This window comes from Physella acuta, unplaced genomic scaffold, assembly GCF_028476545.2.
Source record: "Physella acuta isolate Inbredline_101_S28 unplaced genomic scaffold, ASM2847654v3 ptg001770l, whole genome shotgun sequence".
In the NCBI taxonomy this organism is placed as follows: domain Eukaryota; kingdom Metazoa; phylum Mollusca; class Gastropoda; family Physidae; genus Physella; species Physella acuta.
Genome location: NW_026733280.1, coordinates 1 through 24,247, shown reverse-complemented (window position 1 = coordinate 24,247; position 24,247 = coordinate 1). Strand labels below are relative to the sequence as shown.

The following is a 24,247-nucleotide window of genomic DNA, read 5'->3' as shown; positions in this document are numbered from 1 at the left end:
CCCCCCCACCCCGTCCACATTTTAACGACGTGTCCATAATTCGGAACAAGAATAAAAATTAAAGTCTTCAAAAATTTGAAAACCAATTATATTTTTTATTTTAAATCTTGATTTGAAAAAAATTCCCCAAAAAATTAAAAATAAATACACTGGCCACTTATTCTTTCCACGAGAGATTGTGTAGTTACTTTCAAATAACCGATTTGAACTGTCTTCAGACTAATTTTTATTTGACTTAACAAGGCTGTACCCGAATGGCCGAATTATTTTAATTCCCTTCCTTACAACTAAGTAGGTGATCGATTTCAGACAAATAGATCTGGGTTCCATCGAACTTTAGGGGTTCGGTGAGTTAGTCCTAGGGGTTCGGTGAGTTAGTCTCAAGGGTTCGGTGAGTTAATCTCAAGGGTTTGGTGAGTCAGTCCTAGGGTTCGGTGAGTCTGTCTCAGGGTTCGGTGAGTCAGTCTTAGAGTTCGGTGAGTCAGTCTCAGGGGTTCGGTGAGTCAGTCTCAGAGGTTCGGTGAGTCAGTCTCAGGGGTTCGGTGAGTCAGTCATAGGGGTTTGGTGATTCAGTTCTAGGGTTCGGTGATCAGTCCTAGGGGTTCGGTGAGTTAGTCTCAAGGGTTTGGTGAGTCAGTCTAAGGGGTTCGGTGAGTCAGCCTCAAGGGTTCGGTGAGTCAGTCTCAGGGGTTCGGTGAGTCAGTCTCAGGGGTTCGGTGAGTCAGTCTCAGGGGTTCGGTGATCAGTCATAGGGGTTCGGTGATTCAGTTCTAGGGTTCGGTGATCAGACCTAGGGGTTCGGTGAGTTAGTCTCAAGGGTTTGGTGAGTCAGTCTAAGGGGTTCGGTGAGTCAGCCTCAAGGGTTCGGTGAGTCAGTCTCAGGGGTTCGGTGAGTCAGTCTCAAGGGTTCGGTGAGTCAGTCTCAGGGGTTCGGTGATCAGTCATAGGGGTTCGGTGATTCAGTTCTAGGGTTCGGTGATCAGTCCTAGGGGTTCGGTGAGTTAGTCTCAAGGGTTTGGTGAGTCAGTCTAAGGGGTTCGGTGAGTCAGCCTCAAGGGTTCGGTGAGTCAGTCTCAGGGTTCGGTGAGTCGGTCTTGGGGTTCAGTGAGTCAGTCTCATGGGTTCGGTGAGTCAGTCTCAGGGGTTCGGTGAGTTAGTCTCAATGGGTTCGGTGAGTTAGTCCTAGGGTTCGGTGAGTCAGTCCTAGGGTTCGGTGAGTCAGTCCTAGGGTTCGGTGAGTCAGTCTAAGGGGTTCGGTGAGCCAGTCTCAGGGGTTCGGTGGAGGTCAAGACACACATCCGACATACACTTGGATTTTGTCAGTGCGGACGATGGAACTATTAAGAAGGGTTCGGTGAATGCGCAAATGAAAAAGGTTGGGTTTGGTACTTCCAAAAAATTTAAAAACCATTGAAACAGACAGAGGGTCGTACAGACTTAATAACTGTTTTGGTGTCTAATACTCTTGTAAAAAAAATCTTTATTAAAGACGTGAATTAAACGGTTCAGGAAGTATACGGAATTCGATTGGTACATTAACAGGAAAGTCACGAAATACACTTTATTTGTAAAATTAATTGTTGTAGTTGAACTGGAAAACTCTGTTTTAACTGTCTTTATCTCCATCCAAATTCGTCATTATTATTAATGTTTATATTTTTGTCATTATTCTCCCCCCCCCCCCCCCCCCCCGTAAAAAAATAAATTTGTTTTTTTTTTTTCATTTTTGAGCCTTTTTGTGGTCTGTCCACCCCCCTAAAATAAACCAGTTTGAGTCTTTAAAAAAAAAAAAACGTCTGAAATTTATTTTAGCCATTGGTGGTTGGTCAACAATCATGAAATAAAAAAAATTGAAAACAAAAGTGCTATTTTGATTAACATCAGTTTAATTCATAATTCATTTGGCATCTGCATTCATTAAATGGCGGTATTAATAAAGCCTTGAAATAATTGCTAATGAGCTGAAGTTTTCATAAAAATAGAAACCCGCAGGCGACGTACTTTAAGGCGGCCATTTCTGTTTCATTGACGCACATTCTGGTCATAAAATAGTAAAGACGCACATTTTTAAAAAAAATTCATAGAAAACGTTTTAATAACAAGCTTTTATGTAATGATGCACTAAAAAGTAGACAATTAATTATACACTACTATTTAAATTACTATAAAGAAAATCGTGGGTCACTTTAGTACTTTAGTTTCTATTGGATACCTTTACTAATATTTGAGAAGAGACCCACGCTTTTCTTTATAGTAATTTTAATAGTAGTGTATAATTTATTTTCTACTTTTTAGTGCATCATTACATAAAAGCTTGTTATTAAAACGTTTTTTATGAATTTTTTTTTCAGTACTTTACATGTTTTATTTGCAATAGTGTTACAAGACTAAAAACCATTGCGCGTCTATTGAACGTGATAGCGCAGCTATTAAACCTGATTGAACGTGATGACGTATGTGGTGTAGTTGGATAGACATGCCTACTAATTCGGTCCAAATTTTAATTAATTCATAAAAAATTAATTAGGCATCCAATTAAGTCAAATTTAGATTCAGATTGCATTGTCTTCATGTCTTGACCCACGTGCCAACTGTGAATCGTATCGGTCAAGTAGAACTGTCCGAATTTTCACTCCTGCGTTTCCATCTAGACTGACGACAGACTGTCGACAGAATGTCGACAGACTGTCAACAGAGGAAGTGAGTTAAATAAAAGCTTGTAAAAAAAAAAACAAAAAAACAAGAGCTTTTACGTAAACAGAACTATTAACATGCAATGTATAATCACAACATTTATGGAACGCAAATTCTTAACGTCCATTTTCTAAATTTTACTCGCACTTTTCCCCGCAATAAACATGACGTTTATTCATCGCCACGCTGTTGTCAACTTTCTCCGTGGGATCAAGTTTACGGACGTGAAGCCCTTGACGACGATGGCGCTGAAACAATTTCTCTGACTGGAAGCCTTGGTAGCGAGCTCGCTGTCACGTAACACTACCAACCCCTCCCCAGCCCCGGACTGAATTAGAAAAAAAAAACATAATTTATATAGGAAAAATATTCTTTAACCATTTCCCACTAACACAGGTCACTTAACTACAGATGGCCTACTAACACAGGTCACTTAACCGTAGACTAGATCATTGACCTGTCTTCGTTAGCCCAGGTCACTTAACCTCAGACTGTCCCATTGACCTGTCGTCATTAGCCCAGGTCACTTAACCTCAGACCATTGACCTGTGTTCATTAGCCCAGGTCACTTAACCTCAGACCATTGACCTGTGTTCATTAGCCCAGGTCACTTAACAACACACTGGCCCATTTAGCTGTCTTCATTAGCCCAGGTCACTTAACCTCAGACTGACCCATTGACCTGTCTTCATTAGCCCATGTCTCCAAATCACCTCAGCTGCCACTGTCCCAACTTGTGACACCAAACGTGTCTATGGCTAGTCTGGGCCAGATTAAATCTGCATCCAGCGACCTGACGCACACGACGGAAGGGAGGGTTACAGAGCGAAACACATGGCAACTGCTTTCATTATAGAATATTGTCTTCTATGTAGGCGTGATGGCGGTTGACACAAGAAGATGAAATTATCAATTGTCGGATTCTATTAAATAATGTATATATATATATATATATATATATATATATATATATATATATATATATATATATATATATATATATATATATATATATATATATATATACATATATATATATATATACATATATATATATATATATATATATATATATATATATATATATATATATATATATATATATATATAACAAATTCATATAAGAATAATTTTCTTATGATTGGTATCTTAAAGTTAGGCTCCACCTTTCAGACTAAAAATACCCATAGTAGTAGTTCATGTTTTTTTTCGTGACCTCACTAATGAATGGATAGTGTCGTCCCCAATCTGACTTCGGTACCCATCAGGTGGACTCACGGACGTGCTACAGTCTCGAGTCGGGACCGAGATCTGAACACAAGACCTCTGGACTAGTAGCCGAAGTCTCTATCATTCGATCACACCATTCCATTTAAGTGATATCTTGCTAAATTTACAGCAATGAGACAGACTTTCCAAAATGATAACAGAAAAAAACGCGACGAGACTGACACTAATCCTAAAATAAACATTTCAACGAATTAAAAGCTTAATGTTGTGAAGATAAAGCACGTAGTAAACGGTCACGGGAATTTTAAAAAGCTGAATAACTCGTTAAGTAAACATTGGGCAATAGTTTGCCAGAGTTGCTGCCCCTTAATTTAATGTCAATACCGGTGTTCCAATAGATTCACCCAAGGTCGGCTGTTTTATGTGTTTCACTAAAGTTATAATTCAAGATAAGTTATTGCGTGTTTACATATCACTATGGCGTGTATAGATCAGTCACTGCTGTTATTTTCATTATTCTCAACTTTAGCATTCGAGTGTGTCCTCGCATTGAATTAAAGTAGTACATGTCAACATGTTAGAGTGTGTATTTGTCGTGTACTTCAGCCTGCTTTTTATTCATGATTTATTTTAATACATATATAGGTAAGAGTCCATAGATAACGAGCCTCCTCTGCCCTAAGGGTTCGAACTCGACACTTTCCTAGTTAGCAATCATAAGCTCTCCCGCTCGACCACACCGTCCCCACTACAGTTAACGAGGAATTGTTTTTAATAAAACACGATTCAAACTCTTTCTTAATGGCGAGCCAAACACGCGTTTATACGTGTTGAAATTGCCAATCCTTTTCCAATTTCTTAAATGCCTTGAACCTATCACAGCAATATTTAACCCCTAAGCACCAAAACACTAGTAGCACCAGTGGCGGAACTAGAAAAAATGGGCCACCCCGCAAAAAATTTTTTGGGCCCCCCCCCTATTATGTATATATATATATATATATATATATATATATATATATATATATATATATATATATATATATATATATATATATATATATATGTATATATGTATATATATGTATATATGTATATATATATATATATATATATATATATATATATATATATATATATATATATATATATATATATATATATATATATATATATATATATATATATATATACATACACACACACACACAAACACAATACGAATATAGGATACTCCTTTCTAGCCTGATCGGGTTTTGAAAAAAAAATTCAATTAAATCTAATCACAACAGCATGTCATGTGTATGAGTGCATTGGTCTGTTTTGAAAATCTGTTTGTATGTATGAATAATACTTCTAATCATTAAGTCGGTTAAAAGTATATGAAGCTTTGTATAAGTAATGGTGTCTCGTGTTATGTTTATTGTTATGTTATTTTTTTGTATTTATATTATTAACTTTAACTACGTTTCATTTTTATACTATACCATTCTTTAGTACTTATTTCTTTTTAAATAATAATTAAGATAAGTAATTGCTTTTTAATTTGATTATTACAAATCTATTAAAAAGAGCTTTTGAGCACCCCTATTTGACTATTTGAAAAAGGGAAATAATTTATGGAAATGGTTTGAACGTTTGCCTATCTTTCACACTACAGCTGTGTTTATTATTTTTTTATTTTTTTTTACGCAACAGCATGTCTTAGCTACTATCTATATTTCATCACTACTGTATTAGATCTGTATTCTGTTTGTTACTTACAAAACCACTATCAAGTTGCCAGTGACGAAACTAATATATATATATATATATATATATATATATATATATATATATATATATATATATATATATATATATAAATATAATCTGTATCTAAACAGAGTAATTTAGTCTACTTCATTGCAATATATAACCATTCTGAGAGAACAAACTAGACACATTATTTTTTCTTTTATCCTTCATTTTCAACTGGTCAAAAATATATAAAGACGTAAGCTTAATTCGTGAATGGTTTCTCGCGTTATGTTTATTTTTTTCATTTTTGGCTTTTATAATATCAATTTTGAAAACATTGATTTTTATATCTATACCATTGTTTAGTACGTCTTATTTAAATAACAATTCCGAGAATCATTTGCTTTTTACTATACATAGTACAAAACTATGTAAATGAGATTCGTGGGCATCCCTATTTTAAAGAAGGGCAGTAAGTCATGGAAGTTGTGTGAATGTTTGCCTACCTTTCAGACTATAGTCCTTGGAGATTTCAAAATATTTTTCTACGCAACAATCTCTGCTATAGTAGACCTGTTTTTTTTTTTTTTTTTTTTTTTTTTTTTTACAAAACCACTTTTAAGATGCATGGAAAACATAATTTTTGAAAAAAAAATTCATTGTTTTTTGGTCGGAAATGGGCCCCTAAACGTCCTGGGCCCCCCCGCACTGCGGGGTCTGGCGGTATGGTAGTTCCGCCCCTGAGTAGCACTTGTTTGTAATCTTGCAATATCCAATTTTTCTTTAGACATATTAACGCTAGAACCTAGAACATAGAACATAGAAACTCATTCAACCAAACAATTAAGTTCGCGAAAGTTCCAATTAGAAAGTCGGTCTTCTAAAAAAAACCGATAAGACCCAACCCTACCTAGACAAGACCTTTCCTTACCCAAAAAATCCCCACACAAATCCACTAACAGCCCACGCTAAGCTTATCCGCCAGCGACAATCCCCTCCAAACCATTTTGTCCAAACTCTATTTTTTTTCCTAACACTACAGAGTGGGCTTTGTTTTTCTTACGTCTCTGTAATTTCACAACCCCCTCCCTCGACTCAACCCTTCCCTCACACCAAGCAGCAGTACTAGCCACGAAAGTGTCCAAAAAAAATAGCCTTCAACAGCGAAGAAATCTGGCAAGTAAAAAAACTATTTTCTGACATGATAGAATTAAGGGAAGGCCGACGCCCCTAATGGCCGGCCCCAAAACCTATTATGCTATGTAATGGAAGTTTGTTCACCAGTATATTTGTTTGTCTGTCCGTTGTCTCTCGTGAAAGTAAACACGCGCGGGCAAGCTTAACTCTGGAAGGACTGGCGTATTGTAATTTTATTATTCACGGAAAAATTTCTTATTATAAATCTTATTAAAGAATACCCACATCAACGCGTAGTCCAGTTGTATGATTCATAGTTTTGCAAACACGAAATTCATGAGTTCGATACCCCCCCCCCCCCCCGGAGTCGATTGATTTTGTTGTTACCTGATTTGAATATGAGCCTACATATCTAACAGGACATTCATTGGCCAGTGTGAATTCAAAAAAAAAATCCCAACAAAAAAAGTTGTTTATAACTTTAAGATATTTCTGAAATACATCATGTGTTTTTGAGTTCAGGGGCAAATTTTCTAACTCAGTTTTGACCTACTTTTGATGGAGAGAGGTTTTTTTTCAAACTCTCCAAACAAATTCCATTTTCGATGACAATGAAAGAATATATATTTTTAAAATCTTATTTAACATTGAAAAATTCTATTGCTGTCTTCTTTTTCTTCTTCTTTCTTTTAGTGCTGCAATCGATTCCCTCATGCGCAATTAAGTATTACGTGTCAACTTGTTGTGCGCCTTATAGGACTTCGATTTCAGCCTGCTTTCCTTTTTTGATTTGCTTCCACAGCAGCAGTTGTTAGCTTATGAATTTGTCTCCCCTAGATGAGTTGCTGTCCACAGCTATCGAGTCTCATCTGCCCGGGTTACGAAATCGGGACTAATTAAGGTTCAGCAACCATGAGCTTAACCGACCCTACCAGGCCGACCTCCTAAATTAAATTAAACGAGCCGACCCGCGGCGTATCATACGCTGATATTTAGTTGTTTTATTTTCTACTTTTCAGTCATTCATAATGTGTGAATTCGACAGTATCAACGCTGCCATTGAAAATATTTGCTTTAAAACACTATCAGTAGGCCGCTAAGGACGATACCCCCCCCCCCCTCCTTTCTCCCAACCCCAACCCCTGCCCTACACCCCCCACCCCCGTGAAATCAGCCTCCTCTTAGTTACCTCCCATAAGTTTAAAATAGTTTTAAACTAAATTATCTGCCCCTAATAGGCGTCACTAAACCCGGCTTTTCTGTTGTAAACATTTAGCGTGAACCACAGCTCACCAGATCATGTGGGGGTGGGGGAGGTTGCGATATGCCTAGGGATGAGGAGAGGGGACTGCTAGGCGCGCTTACAGCTTGTTTTCTAACGTCTCCAAGAAGAGAATTATATATATAGATTATAATTAAATTATAACAAATTCTTGTATTCAATAACAAAACGAAATATAATGGGACCATATCCTTGAGATCGCTTGACTAGCCAGATGATCAAATTGAGATATGAGAGTGGTCTTTACCTTAATGAAGCGACTACCGTCAAAAAATTATAGTAGAAAATATGTAGTTAAGATTGTTAACTCCTAATCTGTTTTTTAATAGCAAAACTTTTTTTTTTAAATCTGATACGTGTCAATTTTATTAAGAACAAACGAAGTAAAAAAAATATTTTCTCGTTTTGTTTTTAAGTGTAATGATTTTAAAACTTATTTTTAATAACTAATTTAATATTTAACTAGATTAAAAATGATATATTCTTTTTTTTTGTAACAATATTATCTGGAAATATTTTAGCAACCAGCGCTTTAATTAAGATTATATTAGTTTTTTCTCTCTTATTTTTGATTATTTAAAAACTGTAATTCTAAATATTTTTTAAATTTTTTACTATTTTACATTCGGTTGTCTGTCTAGTTGAAAAGGTTTGAGTTGTATAAGGTAATGAAGGAACTGACTGTGTTTTGAAAACTCGCCTAGGTATATGAAATCTTTGAGGGTCCTTTACATTAACTCACAACAAAATAAATATATTTAACAAATGATTAAATGTGTTGTTCGAAATGTGATCCGAATCACAAATCCATGTAAATCCTGCTAATTTTGAAACAGAAAAAAAAATCAATTCCCAGTTTGGTTAAAATTGTTGCCAAGTCCGGAACATAAAGAAAACATTAATATTATTCTATCATTCACAATATGAACGTTGTCTCAAATCATACCAAGCCGCATTATAAAACTCAACAAAACTTTTTTCCCCCTTAATCCCTTGGGTTTTTTGTCAATTTAGAAATTAAGATGTGCAGATTTCCAGAAATAGAAAAATGTTTGTTTCCTACATTTCGAAATATCCGGAGCTAATCAACACAAGATCCTTGATGCTATTGTACAAGATTTTTTTATTTTCCAAAAAGATTTTAAAAAAAAAAAGACTCTAACGAATCTCAGGTCTCAAAACTAATAACTAGCTTTTCTTTCGTTTTCATTAAAACTTTGGGGTATCCCAGATATCTTAGCATTTATATCCCTTCAGGAATTTTGTAATTATCAGCTACATTGCAATTTTTTCTGTTAATAATCAACCAGAACAACGTCTTATTTTTAGGAATTTCGAATAATACGTCAACAATGTTTGTAAAGAGAAAAAAAATGTAAGGAAATATACGCTTTGAACCTTTCGGTCTATACAGTAGGTGAAGTAGAGTTCACCTGATGACCGTGTTTTAGAAGGGGTAGTGTGGTCACTTTTAAGCTCAGTAGTTTTCATCTTCCACAAAGTGGGTTAGGCACCCATCAGAAATAGGGAGAGTTTAGTACGCTCTACTACCCTGCAACACAATCTTTACACGGCTGTTTTAAAATTCATTCGCTGGTAATGTGGCTGAGGAAATGTCAATTTTCAAAACTTTGGCAATCAGGATAGGCCACCATCCCGGGTTTATCTAAAAATGTCATAGCCTATTGTAATGTTTAATCTGTTATGAATACATGCATACCCCAGGAAAATTATACATTTTGAAAAAGATGTGTGTGGGGGGGGGGGGGAGTTGACGAGATTGGTTCCATCATTATTGTTGACATTAATAACATTAATTTAAAAAATAATTTTCGATTTTACCGCCATAAAGTCCGAAAAAAAAACAATTTAAGCTTGACAAAAATTCTAAGATTTCATGTTTTTAGAATTAATGTTATAAAAGTTGCAGATGCAAAGAACTTGAAAATATTTTTTTTTCTGTTTAAGGCTACATTTCTAATTATTGATTTAAGCCTAATTTATAGCCTGATGTTTCACTATCGTAAGACAAACATTAATTAGCGGTACGGGAATCACGTGACCTATCTCCCGAAAACCCAACTTTGTAATAATTTGTACTCAAAATTTTGCCGTAATTAAAAATACATTATACGTTTTTTAAAACCACCTGACCTATTTCTGTCGTGTAATTTCATAATAATTGCCACAATAAAAACAAAACAATTGTTTTTCTGTTTTCTAAAACAAAAGTTTAGTTACTAAAATAAATACTAAAAACAACGAATACATCCAGTGTTTAGCAAAAAATGTCCGACAAATACCTCAGATTAATTTTTTTATAACAACATTTATTTATATAACACCGCACACGATATTCAAAATATTTATAAACCATTCAAGACTATTCTTGGCTGCGTCTTTTACAATTATATTTAACAGTTTCTACACTTTTTTAAAGCGAGAAAAGCGGATTAATTTTTTTTTCAATTTATTTCCTTTAATCTTAATAAATAATACGTGATTTGAATCTCAAGTTTATGTCTCCCCCTCCCTCCCCCACCCTCTCTCTCTCTCTCTCTCTCTCTCTCTCTCTCTCTCTCTCTCTCTCTCTCTCTCTCTCTCTAATATATGTTATAAGTTGGGTTATTAGATGTGATTAGTATTATTGTCTCTGTATCTTTTTTTTTGTAAAAGTATGTGGAGATTGGCATAATGCTTAGCTTCATATATATATATATATATATATATATATATATATATATATATATATATATATATATATATATATATATATATATATTCTAAGCGTACTTTTGTCAAAAGCGTTATTTCATACAAACATTTTAATTATGTAGAAGAAGGTACCCGGAACTCAAGAAGTTTCAAGTGCATTAAAAATATTTTTGAGACATTCCTTGCTTACGAGATTTGAAAACACGAGGAAGTAGAGAAACAAAACGAGATTACACAGAGAATGGTGTGCGAGTGCGTCCTCCCCTCCCAGAGGGGTGGTGGGACGTCAACATTGTCGAATTTTGGCCCGGGTTTGTTTCTTTATCTCCCCTGATACTGACAAGGGAGAGAAGCCATCAAGGGTGTTCTATAACTTTTATATCCCTTTGCTTTCTAACATTTTCTGTTTTGTTTTGATTGATAAGCAAAACAGTGTAAAATAATAATAATAAAAAAAAACAAGCTGGTTTAGGGTTACTAAATGATTTAGAAATAGGATTCCATGTTAAAAGTATACAGTTACGTTTTCAGAGGATTTTTTAAAGATGTATTTTTGTTTTAATATTTGATTTCCTGGTTGAGAAAAGAAGTGCGGATGTCCTAGAAATAATGTTAAGGTTGAAGTGAATTTATATGTGCAGTTAACATTTGAACCGTGAGGATGTTGTTGAAATATTAATTAAAACTGAACTCTATTTGAAAAACTCAAGTACTTGAGTTACACTTTTTTTCCGAAAAATGAGTTAAGACTTGCATAGTATCTGAGTATACCCACTTAACCCTGCCTGGAAAAAGTAGCCAAGTAGTTCAATTTCATAAAACTATTAAAAATACTAAAATAATACATATTTCAACATCATTTTAAAAACTTAAAATTGTTTTTTTTTAAGTATTTAAAGAGACGGAGTGGCCTAACGGTAGATAGCTGGATTGCTAGCCCGTAAGTCTCGAATTCGAATCCGGGTTAAAGTCAGCAGACCGTCTCTGAGTCCACCCAACTCTGATGAGTACCTAACTCACTTTACGGAAAGTATTGGCGGGCTAAGGGCTAACAAAACTATCCCATAATATGTCGAGGTCGCAGAAACAAGAGTACTCTACTTCATTTGCCCCCATGAACAATCAGGTTAAAAGAAAAGGGAATTAGAGAAAATAATTCCATTTGTATTTGTTCCAATCAGAATATTTTGGTTTAAGACGTAACAATTTAAGTTATGGTTTATGGTTTATACGTAACGGTTACACGTATACACTTATACACTTCAGTATATACATTAGTTCTTCAGTCATTGAATTGAGCTTGGTTTATGGTTTATGCTTCAACGTAATGGTTCCCGTTATACATACGTACTTTAGTGATTTAGAAGTGCATGATTTAAAACACGAGTAGACCTTCAGGTAATTCTTAGAGAGTACTTCCTTTTTTACTCAAAAACGCATTTAATCTCTAAACAAAACACTATCAGGTTACTTAGCCGGCACTGGCAGACTCATATATCATTATCAGACCATTAACCCTCCCCTCCCCCATTATCAGTCCATTAACCCTCCCCTACCCCGTTATCAAACCATTACCCCTCCCCCTCAACCCCCACCTTGGATCTAAGAAAGACATCACCCGACAAAGACAACTCCCGCTAAAAGAGTTAGTTCCTTCCCCTGGTAGACCCCCCCCCCCCCCACCCACCCACACCCCGTTGTTTACATGTCTCGCAATGGTGTCCGGCCCGGGGGAGTTGGGGGGGGGGGGGGGCGTGTGTCCACCGTTCTCGCGTTGTCAAGTATCCCAACAAAGTTGACGAGCATTCATATCGGCGAGGGCTGGACAATACACGGACGAATCTTTACAACGCTGTGATGGGCATTCCTTTGCATACTTTTATAGACATTTGCATGGGCGATTTCTATTGACATTTTTTTTTCAATTGATTTCAATGGACGTCAATCGTAAATCGCTAGTACAACATAAGACTGGACACATTGTTGATGTGTATTTCCATTAAATGTAGCTAAGGAATGGACTTCGCTTGTTGCATGTAAGTTTTTGAAGGAAACTGCGTTATTTACACGCATTAAAATCGGTATATTATACACACATACATACACACCCACATCCATATATATATATATATATATATAATACATATACTATCTATAACTTCTTACATGTATATTTAACTTTTTCCTTGTTGTATTCATTTCTTCTGCTAATATATAACAAATCATTTTGCTAAAATCTATGACAGAATCATATAATCATGTAGATTCTTTAATATAATGGCTCTCCCATACAAAATAAGACGTTTTATTATTTACTGTAAAAAGTACCTGACAGTTATCCTATTCAACCTGCTTTTTTACTTTCTCGTATATACGAAGTATAGAGAAAGTATTGTAATCGTGCACAAAAAAAAATCGAGATTTTTACAAATCTCGACGTTTTACACCTCACTGATACGGAAAAACATAATTTTGCAATCTTGTCCGTATGTCTGTGTGTGTGTGTGTCTGTGTGTCCGTGTGTAAACACGATTACTTGAGTACCGTTACAGCTAGGTTGATGAAATTTCATATATAAGTATTTTATCAAAATCGTAGATCCGTATCAACTTTTGAGCGATTTTCGATAACCGGAAGTGGTACTTTTCCTACTTTGAATTTTTCAAAAGCCTATAACTTGAGTACTATTTCAGATAGATACATGAAATTTCACATGTAAGTAAAAGATCTAATTCTCTACCTTCTGTTAAATTTTGAGTAATTTCCGTTGACTGGAAGTAGTAATTTACGCTACTTTCGATTTCTCAAAAAACTAATGTAAATTTTAGAAGTACTAATAATATTGCGCACTATTATGCGCTTTTTTATTTGGCGTTCACTTGGTGTGCAATTAATTTGTCTACGAGATTTTATTCTATTTTTAAAACTTTAAGTATTTAAAATGGAATAAAAATCATGTCTATAGCCCGAGTTCCCATCCCCTGTTATTTTATATAAGAATATTCGAGAAAGTTTAGGGGAGATCACTCCCGGTTTATTTTTTATCATCATCTGTTCCCGTGTGAGTGCCAGACAGATGAAGTAGAGTTCGTGTGTTTCAAAAAACGTGTGTATACATATGAATAGTGTGGTTATCACTATGCCTAACCGAGTTTTCCTAATAAGAGCAATTTATCTGTCTCAGCTGGGTGTAATCTGGGACGGCATCAGAGGCGTAGCGACCCCTCCCGGCGCCCGGGGACATACTTTCAAATTGGCGCCCCCCTATATGTTTTCTTAATATTTATAATTCAAAACTGTAGCTAAAATGAGCTTTTAATTTTTTTTCACAACCCATTTTGGCGACCCTAGGGTTGGCGACCGGGGACATATGTACCCCCCCCCCCCCTCCCCGTCGCTACGCCTCTGGATGGCATACAAACGAAGCCCTGGGATCCGAACTAGAGGCTTTTGAGCTAGCACTCGTTTACTATATTTCGCATTTTGACGCTACTTTCAAGCTAGCCCCTAATGCTCCCTAACTCATTTTTTGTACAAGAATAAACTTTTTCACAAGACGTGAGCAACAATACGCTTTCTATGGTAATTAACGTGTAATTAAACCATATTTAAACACCATCGGTCCATTCCGACGCCCATGGTGAACTATCATTTTGTGCGCACTAAACACAATTTATAAATAGTTAATCACGTTGGCTGGAAAGACACCCCCCTCAACAGTTATTATATTAGTGTTACATAACAGATACAGTTAAATAAGTATGTATAGCCATGCGCAGTCTATTGTTTTTAAAGCTTTTTATTTTTCTTTCTACCCCGTTTGCGCCCCCCCCCCCTTCCCCGTTATGCTCGGCGCCCGGGGCGGCCGCCCCACCCGCTATCCCTTACCTACGCCTCTGTATCGGGCATTAACCACACTCAACAAACCAAACCACCATACTAAAAACTTACTTCATACAAAGATATCGAAAATTAAATTAACAAAAAATAAATCTTGCAGAAAAGCAACACCAGTATTGTATAATGTCTTTGTAAACCCCCATCAACATATTTTATACATTCCTCTCTTCTAGTTTTTACGAACACATCAACTTTACCAGCATTACGAATACATTTTCTTAACGAACCACGCAATTAAGCGAAGCTATACAGCACGTAAATTTAGAAAACATTTTTTCATGGGGTGTCTATGAAGAAAAAAAAAATCTTATTTTATGTAGAATCTAGTTGTTGATCCATCGTTATGCGGATGACGTCAGACCCTTTTCTGATCTGGGGTAATATTGTGTACTTGTTTACCCCGTCAGATTCTGTGGCTGTGTTATGGAAGCCCGTTTTGTCATTTAATTTTTTTTTGGCATTTCTGATTATTTCTTTTTTGTAAAGCTTTCTCCTTTGTATGTATTTTTATGTTGCTTTTTTTTTTAAAAATTACTTTCTCTTATACAGAGTAGGCCTATATAGAAAGTATTGCAATCGTGCAAAAAAAAAAATGAAATTTCAACAGTTTTTGCCGTTTAACATCTGCCTACTTTATCTACAGTGGAGATTGGTTTTTTATTTCAGATGTAGAGCAAAACTGAACGTATTTATTTTCGTGTTTTTGGTGTGATATTTCTCTGTTACAATTTTCATTATTATACATAAGCACATATTTAGGCGCGCTAATAGGTTAAAAATCACTGACCTAGAGGAATACTATCAGATAGGATTGAGTATTGGTGATCTATAATAAATCATACAAATATTTTTTTAAACTGAGCAGGTTATGAAAATAGGTATTGATTGAAAAGAAGGTGCAAAATGACATACAAATTATGTATATAGTGACACTAAGCTCACTGTTATTTTTATAAGCACACGATTTTAATTACGTCATCTTGAACTTTGTCCAATAAATCTCTCTCAATTGAAAGCAAGTCGAAAATAAATATCCCAGTTTTTATGGTACGACTATGTTAACCTTCCATTACCCTGTACTAGACTGGGATTTCTATGCCAGGTTTAAAATCCTTACCTGGGATCTATAGAGTTAATCTTTGCTAATCACACTCGGAGACAATCGGAATTTCCCTTTGATTAGTAGAAGTTGTTTACAAGTTGAAAGATAGGTGGCTCGTACGAGTTGCGGTAATTAAAGTTATCTTTAAATTAAGGCTGGGTATTCTGCTGATGACATTATCCTTTCTTAAGCCGAGGTAAAAAAAAGATTGACTCTACTTTACATGCCCTATAAACCGCCAAGTTCGTAAATTTAACTTTTCTTACTTAAATTAAGCTCGAAGAATGGGGAGGCTGGAGGGGGTTGGTTGGCTAGATGGTATTGAGTAAACAGCTCAGTCGTTGTGAATGAACGTCTATCGCCCCCCCCCCCCTTTACCCTGAACGAAATGTAAATTATATAGAAAATATAAACTTTTACCAACCAGTGCGCACCCCCTCCCCCGAGTGAATAATCTTTTATGACGCAATAATTTTACCCTGTTATAATGTTAAAATCAGCGACTGTGTGTACTGTCATACAATTAACAACGTCATATTTTATCACATAGTAATACAGTAATTGACTATCATATACTTTTAAAAAATGGGGATTAAAAATTCGGTGAATTGAATCAACAATTTGAACACCTCAGCTAATGATGGAGCATATCTACTATATTTTTACGATAATAACAACATATTAAATGCAAAAAATACTTCATTTTTATCAGTTACACAATGTTTCAAGAAAAAAAATGTAAAAAAAAAAAAATATTTCTATAAATAGCCTAGCTAGCATTGTCTTTTTTATTTAACTTCCAGAAAACGCCATATTATTAATTAAATATTTTTTTACACTTGAAATGGAACATTCATAGTTCAGCTGCGGACATTTTTTGTCGTGATGACGTCATTGTCATTTCCTGTATGCTCCAGAGGAAATATTTCACGGCATTAGGCAGCCCATCAGGGGTTAATGGAATCATTACTGGCTAATAATTTTAACCACTCGCTGGGCAGCTTCGGCCTGAGCAAGTTCTGATGTTAGGGCCCTCGACATAAGGATCTAAACTTGAATGTTGTTTTTATATTAGAAATCGTCTGAGGGAGAAGGATATATTTTTAAAAATAAAATGGAACATTATTTTAATTCGTAATTGATGGTTGAAGTGTGTGTGTGTGTAATTGGGTTAATTAAGGATAACAGAAATTAATAAAAAATATATTAAATATTAATTCGCTAAAAATATTTTTAAGACGTGGTTGAGTCATAGACCCCCTGCTATCTCATTAGGCTTGGGATTAGACCGAGGGTTCGAGTCTTTATGAGGCCCTTGTGTTCACTTTGCTCCGTGTAACTGAAGTGTCCTAACATTCAGTTTGAGGCATATCTACCGGAGGGGAGCAACCACCCCCCCCCCCCCCACCAATGGGGCGAAATAGAAAAAAACAAAAATAGCTTACTTAAATTGAAATTAACCAGTGTCCTACCCCCTCCCCCTTGTTTTATTTTCCCCCTCCCTCGGGGAAAAATATAGCCCCCCCCCCCCACACACTCCCCAGGGGAAATGTCGGGCAGAGAACCTTGCATACATTGTATGTCAGCTTACACTATCTTTTCTTACGCACCCCTACAATCACTTATACAACCGACATTTTCACTTAAGCTTATTTTGTCGGTGAAGGGGGGGGGGAGTGGTGGGGCTATTTAGACCGTTTCCTTTTGTCGAAGACTAACATGTCAGTGGCTATTTGTCCGGGTTGTTTTTACTATTTGACGTCTTGATGGGGCAAGGATTTTTTTTATATGTTCACATCCAGTTTAATGCACATTTCAACATCAGTCAGAACTGTTTTGATTTATGTATTGAGTATGCAATGACACAACTTGAAATTTAAAAAAAATCCCAGTCAGTTTCCTAAAGCTAACGACGTGAAAGTCAAATATTTTTGCATTAACATTATTTTTACATCAATATAATCTTACATTTCGAACATTAGTGTCAACGTTAGATTGATAACGCCTGGTAAAAAGATTTGAAAATCTCACTTTAAGGGCGTCATCCAGATGTTTTTTCCACGCTTTTTTGACGATTTTTTACCTCCCCCCCTCCCCTAAGTGATACATCGTCACAAAAAGCCAGACCCCCCACCCCTAAAATGACGTCACATCTCAGTCTACAACCCCCCTAAAATTGCGGTTGAATTTTTCTTAAAACATCGATGTTTTTCCAAAATCTTGTCTGAACTCTGTCAAAATAGAGTATTTTAATCAATTCCTGTTACCATTTATTAAAACAGTTTTCTAAAACGCGAAATAAGGGCTAAACTAGTTTTCTAACATTGCTTTTTTATAATGCAAAAGTGTGACGTCGCACGTTCTGAACCCCCCCCCCCTCCCTAATCACACACCGCCACAAATTTCGAACCCCTTCCTCCCCCCCCCCCCCTACGAATGTGACGTCATTTATGGACGACCCCCCTAATACAAATCTAAAATAACGCTACTTAGCTAACACAGGGCTTTGGTTCGCCATGCACGACATATATATATATATATATATATATATATATATATATATATATATATATATATATATATATATATATATATATATATATATATATGAATCATAATAGATAAGAAACTTAAGCATGTACCTTACCAACGTTTGACCTTTGACCTTTGTATCCCAGAGGTCGCATGATCATGGAGACCGATGACGACGATTACTTCCTGGAGCCTGAGTATGGATACGAGGACCTGACCTTCCTGGAGGCCTGTATGGATAACGACCTGGATGCTATAGCATCCATAGTGGAGGACAGCCCGACGGATGAGGAGATTAATGAGAGGGATCGCTGTGGTCGGGTAGGTTGGATGGTTGTAAGGGGGAGGGGGGTGGTTGTCGATTGTAAGGGTAGGGGATGGTGTTTTAATTGTAAAGTGGTTGGTAGGTTGGTTTATTGTAAGGGGGAGTAAGTTTTTTAGTTATAGAGTGTTTGGTAGGTTTGTCGATTGTAATGGGGGGAGGTAAGTTTTTTTTAGTTATAGAGTTGTTGGTAGGTTTGTCGATTGTAATGGTGGGGGGGGGGTAAGTTTTTTAGTTATAGAGTGGTTGGTAGGTTTGTCGATTGTAATGGGGGGAGGTAAGTTTTTTTTAGTTATAGAGTTGTTGGTAGGTTTGTCGATTGTAATGGTGGGGGGGGGGTAAGTTTTTTAGTTATAGAGTGGTTGGTAGGTTTGTCGATTGTAATGGGGGGAGGTAAGTTTTTTTTAGTTATAGAGTTGTTGGTAGGTTTGTCGATTGTAATGGTGGGGGGTAAGTTTTTTAGTTATAGAGTGGGTGGTAGGTTTGTCGATTGTAGGGGGGGGGGCTAGGTGGTTCATTGAAGAGATGGGTGGTTTGTTGATTGTAAAGTGATTGGTAGGTTTGTTGATTTTCTTCTAGTCTATAATTTTAATTTTACTGAATGTGGTTTGCGTAGTTTTGTTTTCTATTCCAACTTTCTAAATTAATCACAGTAGGGGAAATAAGAGTGTTAATGTGTGCTGTAATGCAAAATACGTTTATTGCAAAAGTTGCATTAAGCTAATAGTTGTCCTTACATTAAGTGATAAATGTTAAGAGTAGAGGTAAAGTTAAGCTCCATGAATGATGAGACTTCACAATCAGATTAGGGATTTTGTTTTTCTTTTTTTTTAATTTTTTTTTTCTACGGAAAAGAAAGATATTTGTTTTAGAAGCGTTACTAATATAGTTTTTATAATGATGCGGTTATTTTACGAGTGGTTTTGTTATGGCGGTTTTTATCAGATGTTGTGCAAGTTATTGGGTAAATTGTGAAGAAAGTTTCTTCCAGGCATCTCTCGGGGGGGGGGGGGGGGGATAAAGCGCCCCCTCCCTGAGAACGAAATGGAATTTATATAGAAAATTTAATTTTACCAGTGTCCCCGTCCCCCCCCCCCCCACCACGGGAAAATGTCCCCCCCCACACGAAAATATTAAGTGCCCCCCCCCCCCCCCCGCCCTGCCGGAGAAAAAAAGTCTGGAAGAAACACTGGCTGTGAAATGTAGGACATCTCTAAGAAAGCGTATAGGTCACAAGACGCCGGGGTGGGTGACCTGAGAACTTTTTGGGCAGTGTGTGAAGGGTGGGGGGGAGGGAGTTAGGGGTATATGCACGTGGTGGGTGTTGTAGCTAGATTTGTTTTCCGATTAAATGAGGAAAGTCATGCTCGATTGCTCCGGATAGGAGATAGAAGTCTAGCTAGATTTTTTCCGTGTAAAAGAGGCAGTCATAGATTTTCCTGGTAAGGGAGGGAAGATGTTAGATTTTCTAAATATGGGAGAGAAATCATGCTGGATATTTCTAGGTAAGGGAGTGAACTCACACTCGACTTTTTTTCCGGAGGAGAGTGGGTGTTGTCTCGCTAGATTTACTGGGAGCTCTGATAACCTTTCTTGACATTAAAATTTCTACTGCAATGACTGTCAACGTTTTCTGAAATGCTGAATATCTGTTTTCGGTGAATGTTTTAACTCCAGGCATTTACGGATTCTTATCTGTTTGTTTTAAAAAATTCAATGGTGTCAAATATCTTTATTTTCCGAGCTACCTCTTCATTTTTTCAACCTTCAAACAAAGCCAGACACAGGCAATCAAATAGGCAAACAAAAACAAATTCCCTTTTAATACATCATCATGCATCACTCTTCTTTTTTCTCTTCATCGTTATTGATTTTTTTTTTTGCCCTATACCTGCATACAAGCTAATTAAGACTAATGGATGTAAATGACGAGAAACACCTGTAATTACCTTGTTTCTTTCCTGCGCAGACTGGCTTATCTCACCTGTGTTCCACCGGCCTGACCCCCGCTCTGGAACTATTGATTGACGTACCTGAGCTAGATGTGAACTTACCTGACAAGGAGGGAAACACGCCATTGATCTTGGCGGCACAGGCAGGTGGGTTCTAGAGTAGGTCTTACCTTTCTGGTAATGGCAGGGGTTACATATATCTGTTTCTACATACCTTTCTGGTAACGGCAGATTACACATATATATATATATATATATATATATATATATATATATATATATATATATATATATATATATATATATATATATATATATACATATATATATATATATATATATATATATATATATATATATATATATATATATATATATATATATATATATATATATCAACTTAACTTTCTGGTAATGGCAGAGGTCACATATATCTGTATCAACTTACCTTTCTGGCAACGGCAGATGTTACATATATCTGTATCAACTTACCTTTCTGGTAACGGCAGGAGTTACATATATCTGTATCAACTTATCTTTCTGGTAAAGGCAGGGGTTACATATATCTGTATCAACATATCTTTCTGGCAACGGCAGAGGTTACATATATATGTATCAACTTACCTTTCTGGTAACGGTAGAGGATACAAGTAGCTACTTAAACCTAACTGGCTGGTAATATCATAGGTTGGATGAGTTAGGGTGATGTTTATTGTATATTATCAAGTAGCTATGTAAACCTCACTTTCTGATTTGATCATAGTTTGAAAAAGTTAGCGTTTTATTTTTTAACCTTTCTGGCAACGGCAGAGGTTACATATATATGTATCAACTTATCTTTCTGGTAACGGTAGACGTTACAAGTAGCTTCTTAAACCTAACTTTCAAATAATATTATAGGTTGAATAAGTTAGGGTTATGTTTATTATATATCAAGCAGCTGTATAAACCTAACTTTTTGGGTTCATCACAGGTTGAATTAGTTAGGTTAGTAATTTTTTTAGTGTCACCCAGTTGAATTTATATTCACATGAGTCTAGATGGGGAAAAGACATACATTGTGTATGTTAAACGTGGTTGGGCTTAGTACCGACCGTACAATCACTTTCAAGGCTGAAATCATAGAACTATTTTTCCATTGTAAAGTTCATTTTAAGGGAAAGAGACAACTTTTAAATACAAAATATATTTCAGAGCACTTTTTTAGAGTTAATATTTAAAAATGCATTAAAAACTATGCGTATTTCTGTTTGAATTCCATAAACAAACTGATCGATAAAGTTATACAAAAATTGACCAGATTCTTAAAACAATAAAAACAATAACCTAAAAATACAAAATATCGATTCGTATCTAAATTTAGACATCGGGAAAAAAAGTTTACCAAACTCAAAATAACAAAAAGGCTTTTATGTTTCTTTAAATACCGAACCTTGTCTCCTAACTAAAACCACATTAACGATCCCAATCCAAGTTATCAAGAAGGTCACCTTCCTTGTATTCTAATTCAAATAACCACGTCAATTTCCAATCCAAGTTTTGATCTTCGATTCACCTTCTTTGTATTTTATATTTAAATAGCAACCTCATTTTCCAAACCAAGTTTTAAAAAAAATTCGGATCACTTTCAATTTTCTCTAAATTAAATAACAACGCGACTTTCCAATTCAATTTTTAATCTTCAGGTCACTTCTTTGTATTTTATTTTATTTAACCACTTCAGTTTCCCAACTAATTTTTAATCTTTGTGTTTCATATTTAAAAACCAGTTCAACTTCCAATCCAAGTTTTGATATTCAGGTCACTTTCTTCTACTTTTTTGTATTCTAATTTGAATACCGACCTCAAAAAATGTTCCAATCCAAGTTTTAATCTTAAGGTCACTTCCTTTGTATTCTAATTTTAAATCACGAAGTCGAAAATATTCCAATCCAAGTTTTAATCATCAGGTCACTTCCTTTGTATTCTAATTTTAAATCACGAAGTCAAAAATGTTCCAATCCAATTTTTAATCATCAGGTCACTTCCTTTGTATTCTAATTTTAAATCACGTCGTCACAAATGTTCCAATCCAATTTTTAATCATCAGGTCACTTCCTTTGTATTCTAATTTTAAATCACAATTTTTCAAAAATGTTCCAATCCAAGTTTTCATCATCAGGTCACACTGACGCTGTCCGCATACTGCTGCAAGACTTCAAGGGAATCCGCATAGATCAGCCCAACAGGCTGGGGATGACGGCGCTCATGAAGGCCGCTATCCAAGGACGCACAGACTGCGCTAGATTACTGCTATACGCGGGTATGTGAAGTGGAGTGCATTATTTTCTCAGCCAAACAAAGACTGAGATTGTAAAAATGGGGTCGTCCTTAAATGAAGTCCTGCATTTTTACTGACTTTTTATCCCCAACCCTTTATCGCATTGGTAGAAACCCATTTTGACTTTACAATTCAGCCTATTTTCTCCTTCCCTAAATAAAATCTTGTTTAGTGCAACAATTATGTAATACCACGATATTATTTTAGCTTGGTTAAGGTTATATTGATATTAATCGTCTATGTAAAAAAAAAAGTATATATCATGTAAAAAAATCAAATTTAATTTTAAAAGTATTTGTTTAATTAAAGCATAATATTTCACATTTCCCCCCACCCACCCCCCCTCCCCTCAAGGAAAAAAACGTCACCTACGGTCACACCTAATTCACGTTGTAGTGCCTATCAAATAGACACACCCACGTTTAAACTCACTAAATCCCAAAAACCAGAAAATATTTCAATTACACATACCCTAATTTACTACAACTAGCGTCACAAAAAGTAAACAAAAAATAAAACTTACACGTACTAATCTTAATCGCAATTTAACACAGATTACATCACGATACAGTGACAGCTGTGCAATGGAATCCCAACTAAACACAAACTCTAAATCTGAATATAATCCTAATTCTAATCCGACTCTTAAGCCAGAATACCACATGGTAGAAATAATCGATGAGTATAGCTTACAGAATTCGTTTCAAAATTTGAAACCATGAACTTTTCTGGTGAGTTATGGAACTTAAAACCATGAACTTTTCTGGTGCGTTATGGAACTTGAAACCATGAACTTTTCTGGTGAGTTATGGAACTTGAAACCTTGTACTGTTCTATACACATATACAACGTAAAACCATACCCTTTTCGATAAACATATAAAAATGGAAACCTTACACTTTTATATACAGGTAATTACATGAAATACTAGAACGACGATATCCAGAGCCGGCGCTACCTATAAGGCGAACTCGACTGTCGCCTAGGGCGCCATCCCTAGGGATGCGCAAAATGTTTAATCGCTATTATCAAAAAGTAATAATTAATAACTTTTATAAAGGAGTAGCGATATATTTCGGCGCTCAGGACGAACTACCAATTTTGCGCCACCACCCCCAATATTAGGTCTATATAGGTCTATATTTGTTCGCGTTGGTGAAAATGCAACCCCACCTACCTAATTTGGAAAGGTATGGGCGCTTTTTACCAGTCACTATGCCTTTTTAATTTGGTGTCACATAATTGATGTAGAAAACGATTAAATAAGTTCGTAATTTAAATTTCGAACATTTCAAACGGTAATCTAATTTTAATATGGATT

The 24,247-nt window shown here is 35.7% G+C and overlaps 1 protein-coding gene across 1 annotated transcript in view; it reads left to right on the top strand.

Annotated features, from left to right (window-relative positions):
• The window catches only part of LOC131930414 (ankyrin repeat domain-containing protein 33B), a gene marked incomplete at its 3' end in the record, with an annotated part of 29,050 nt that extends 6,142 nt beyond the window's left edge, over positions 1 to 22,908 (top strand). The window contains exons 2-4 of the mRNA XM_059286880.1: positions 18,479 to 18,653; positions 20,624 to 20,753; positions 22,768 to 22,908. Coding sequence (XP_059142863.1) covers positions 18,486 to 18,653; positions 20,624 to 20,753; positions 22,768 to 22,908 — 439 coding nt within the window. The remainder of the gene's footprint in view (positions 1 to 18,478; positions 18,654 to 20,623; positions 20,754 to 22,767) is intronic.
• Between the last annotated feature and the right edge of the window lie 1,339 nt (positions 22,909 to 24,247).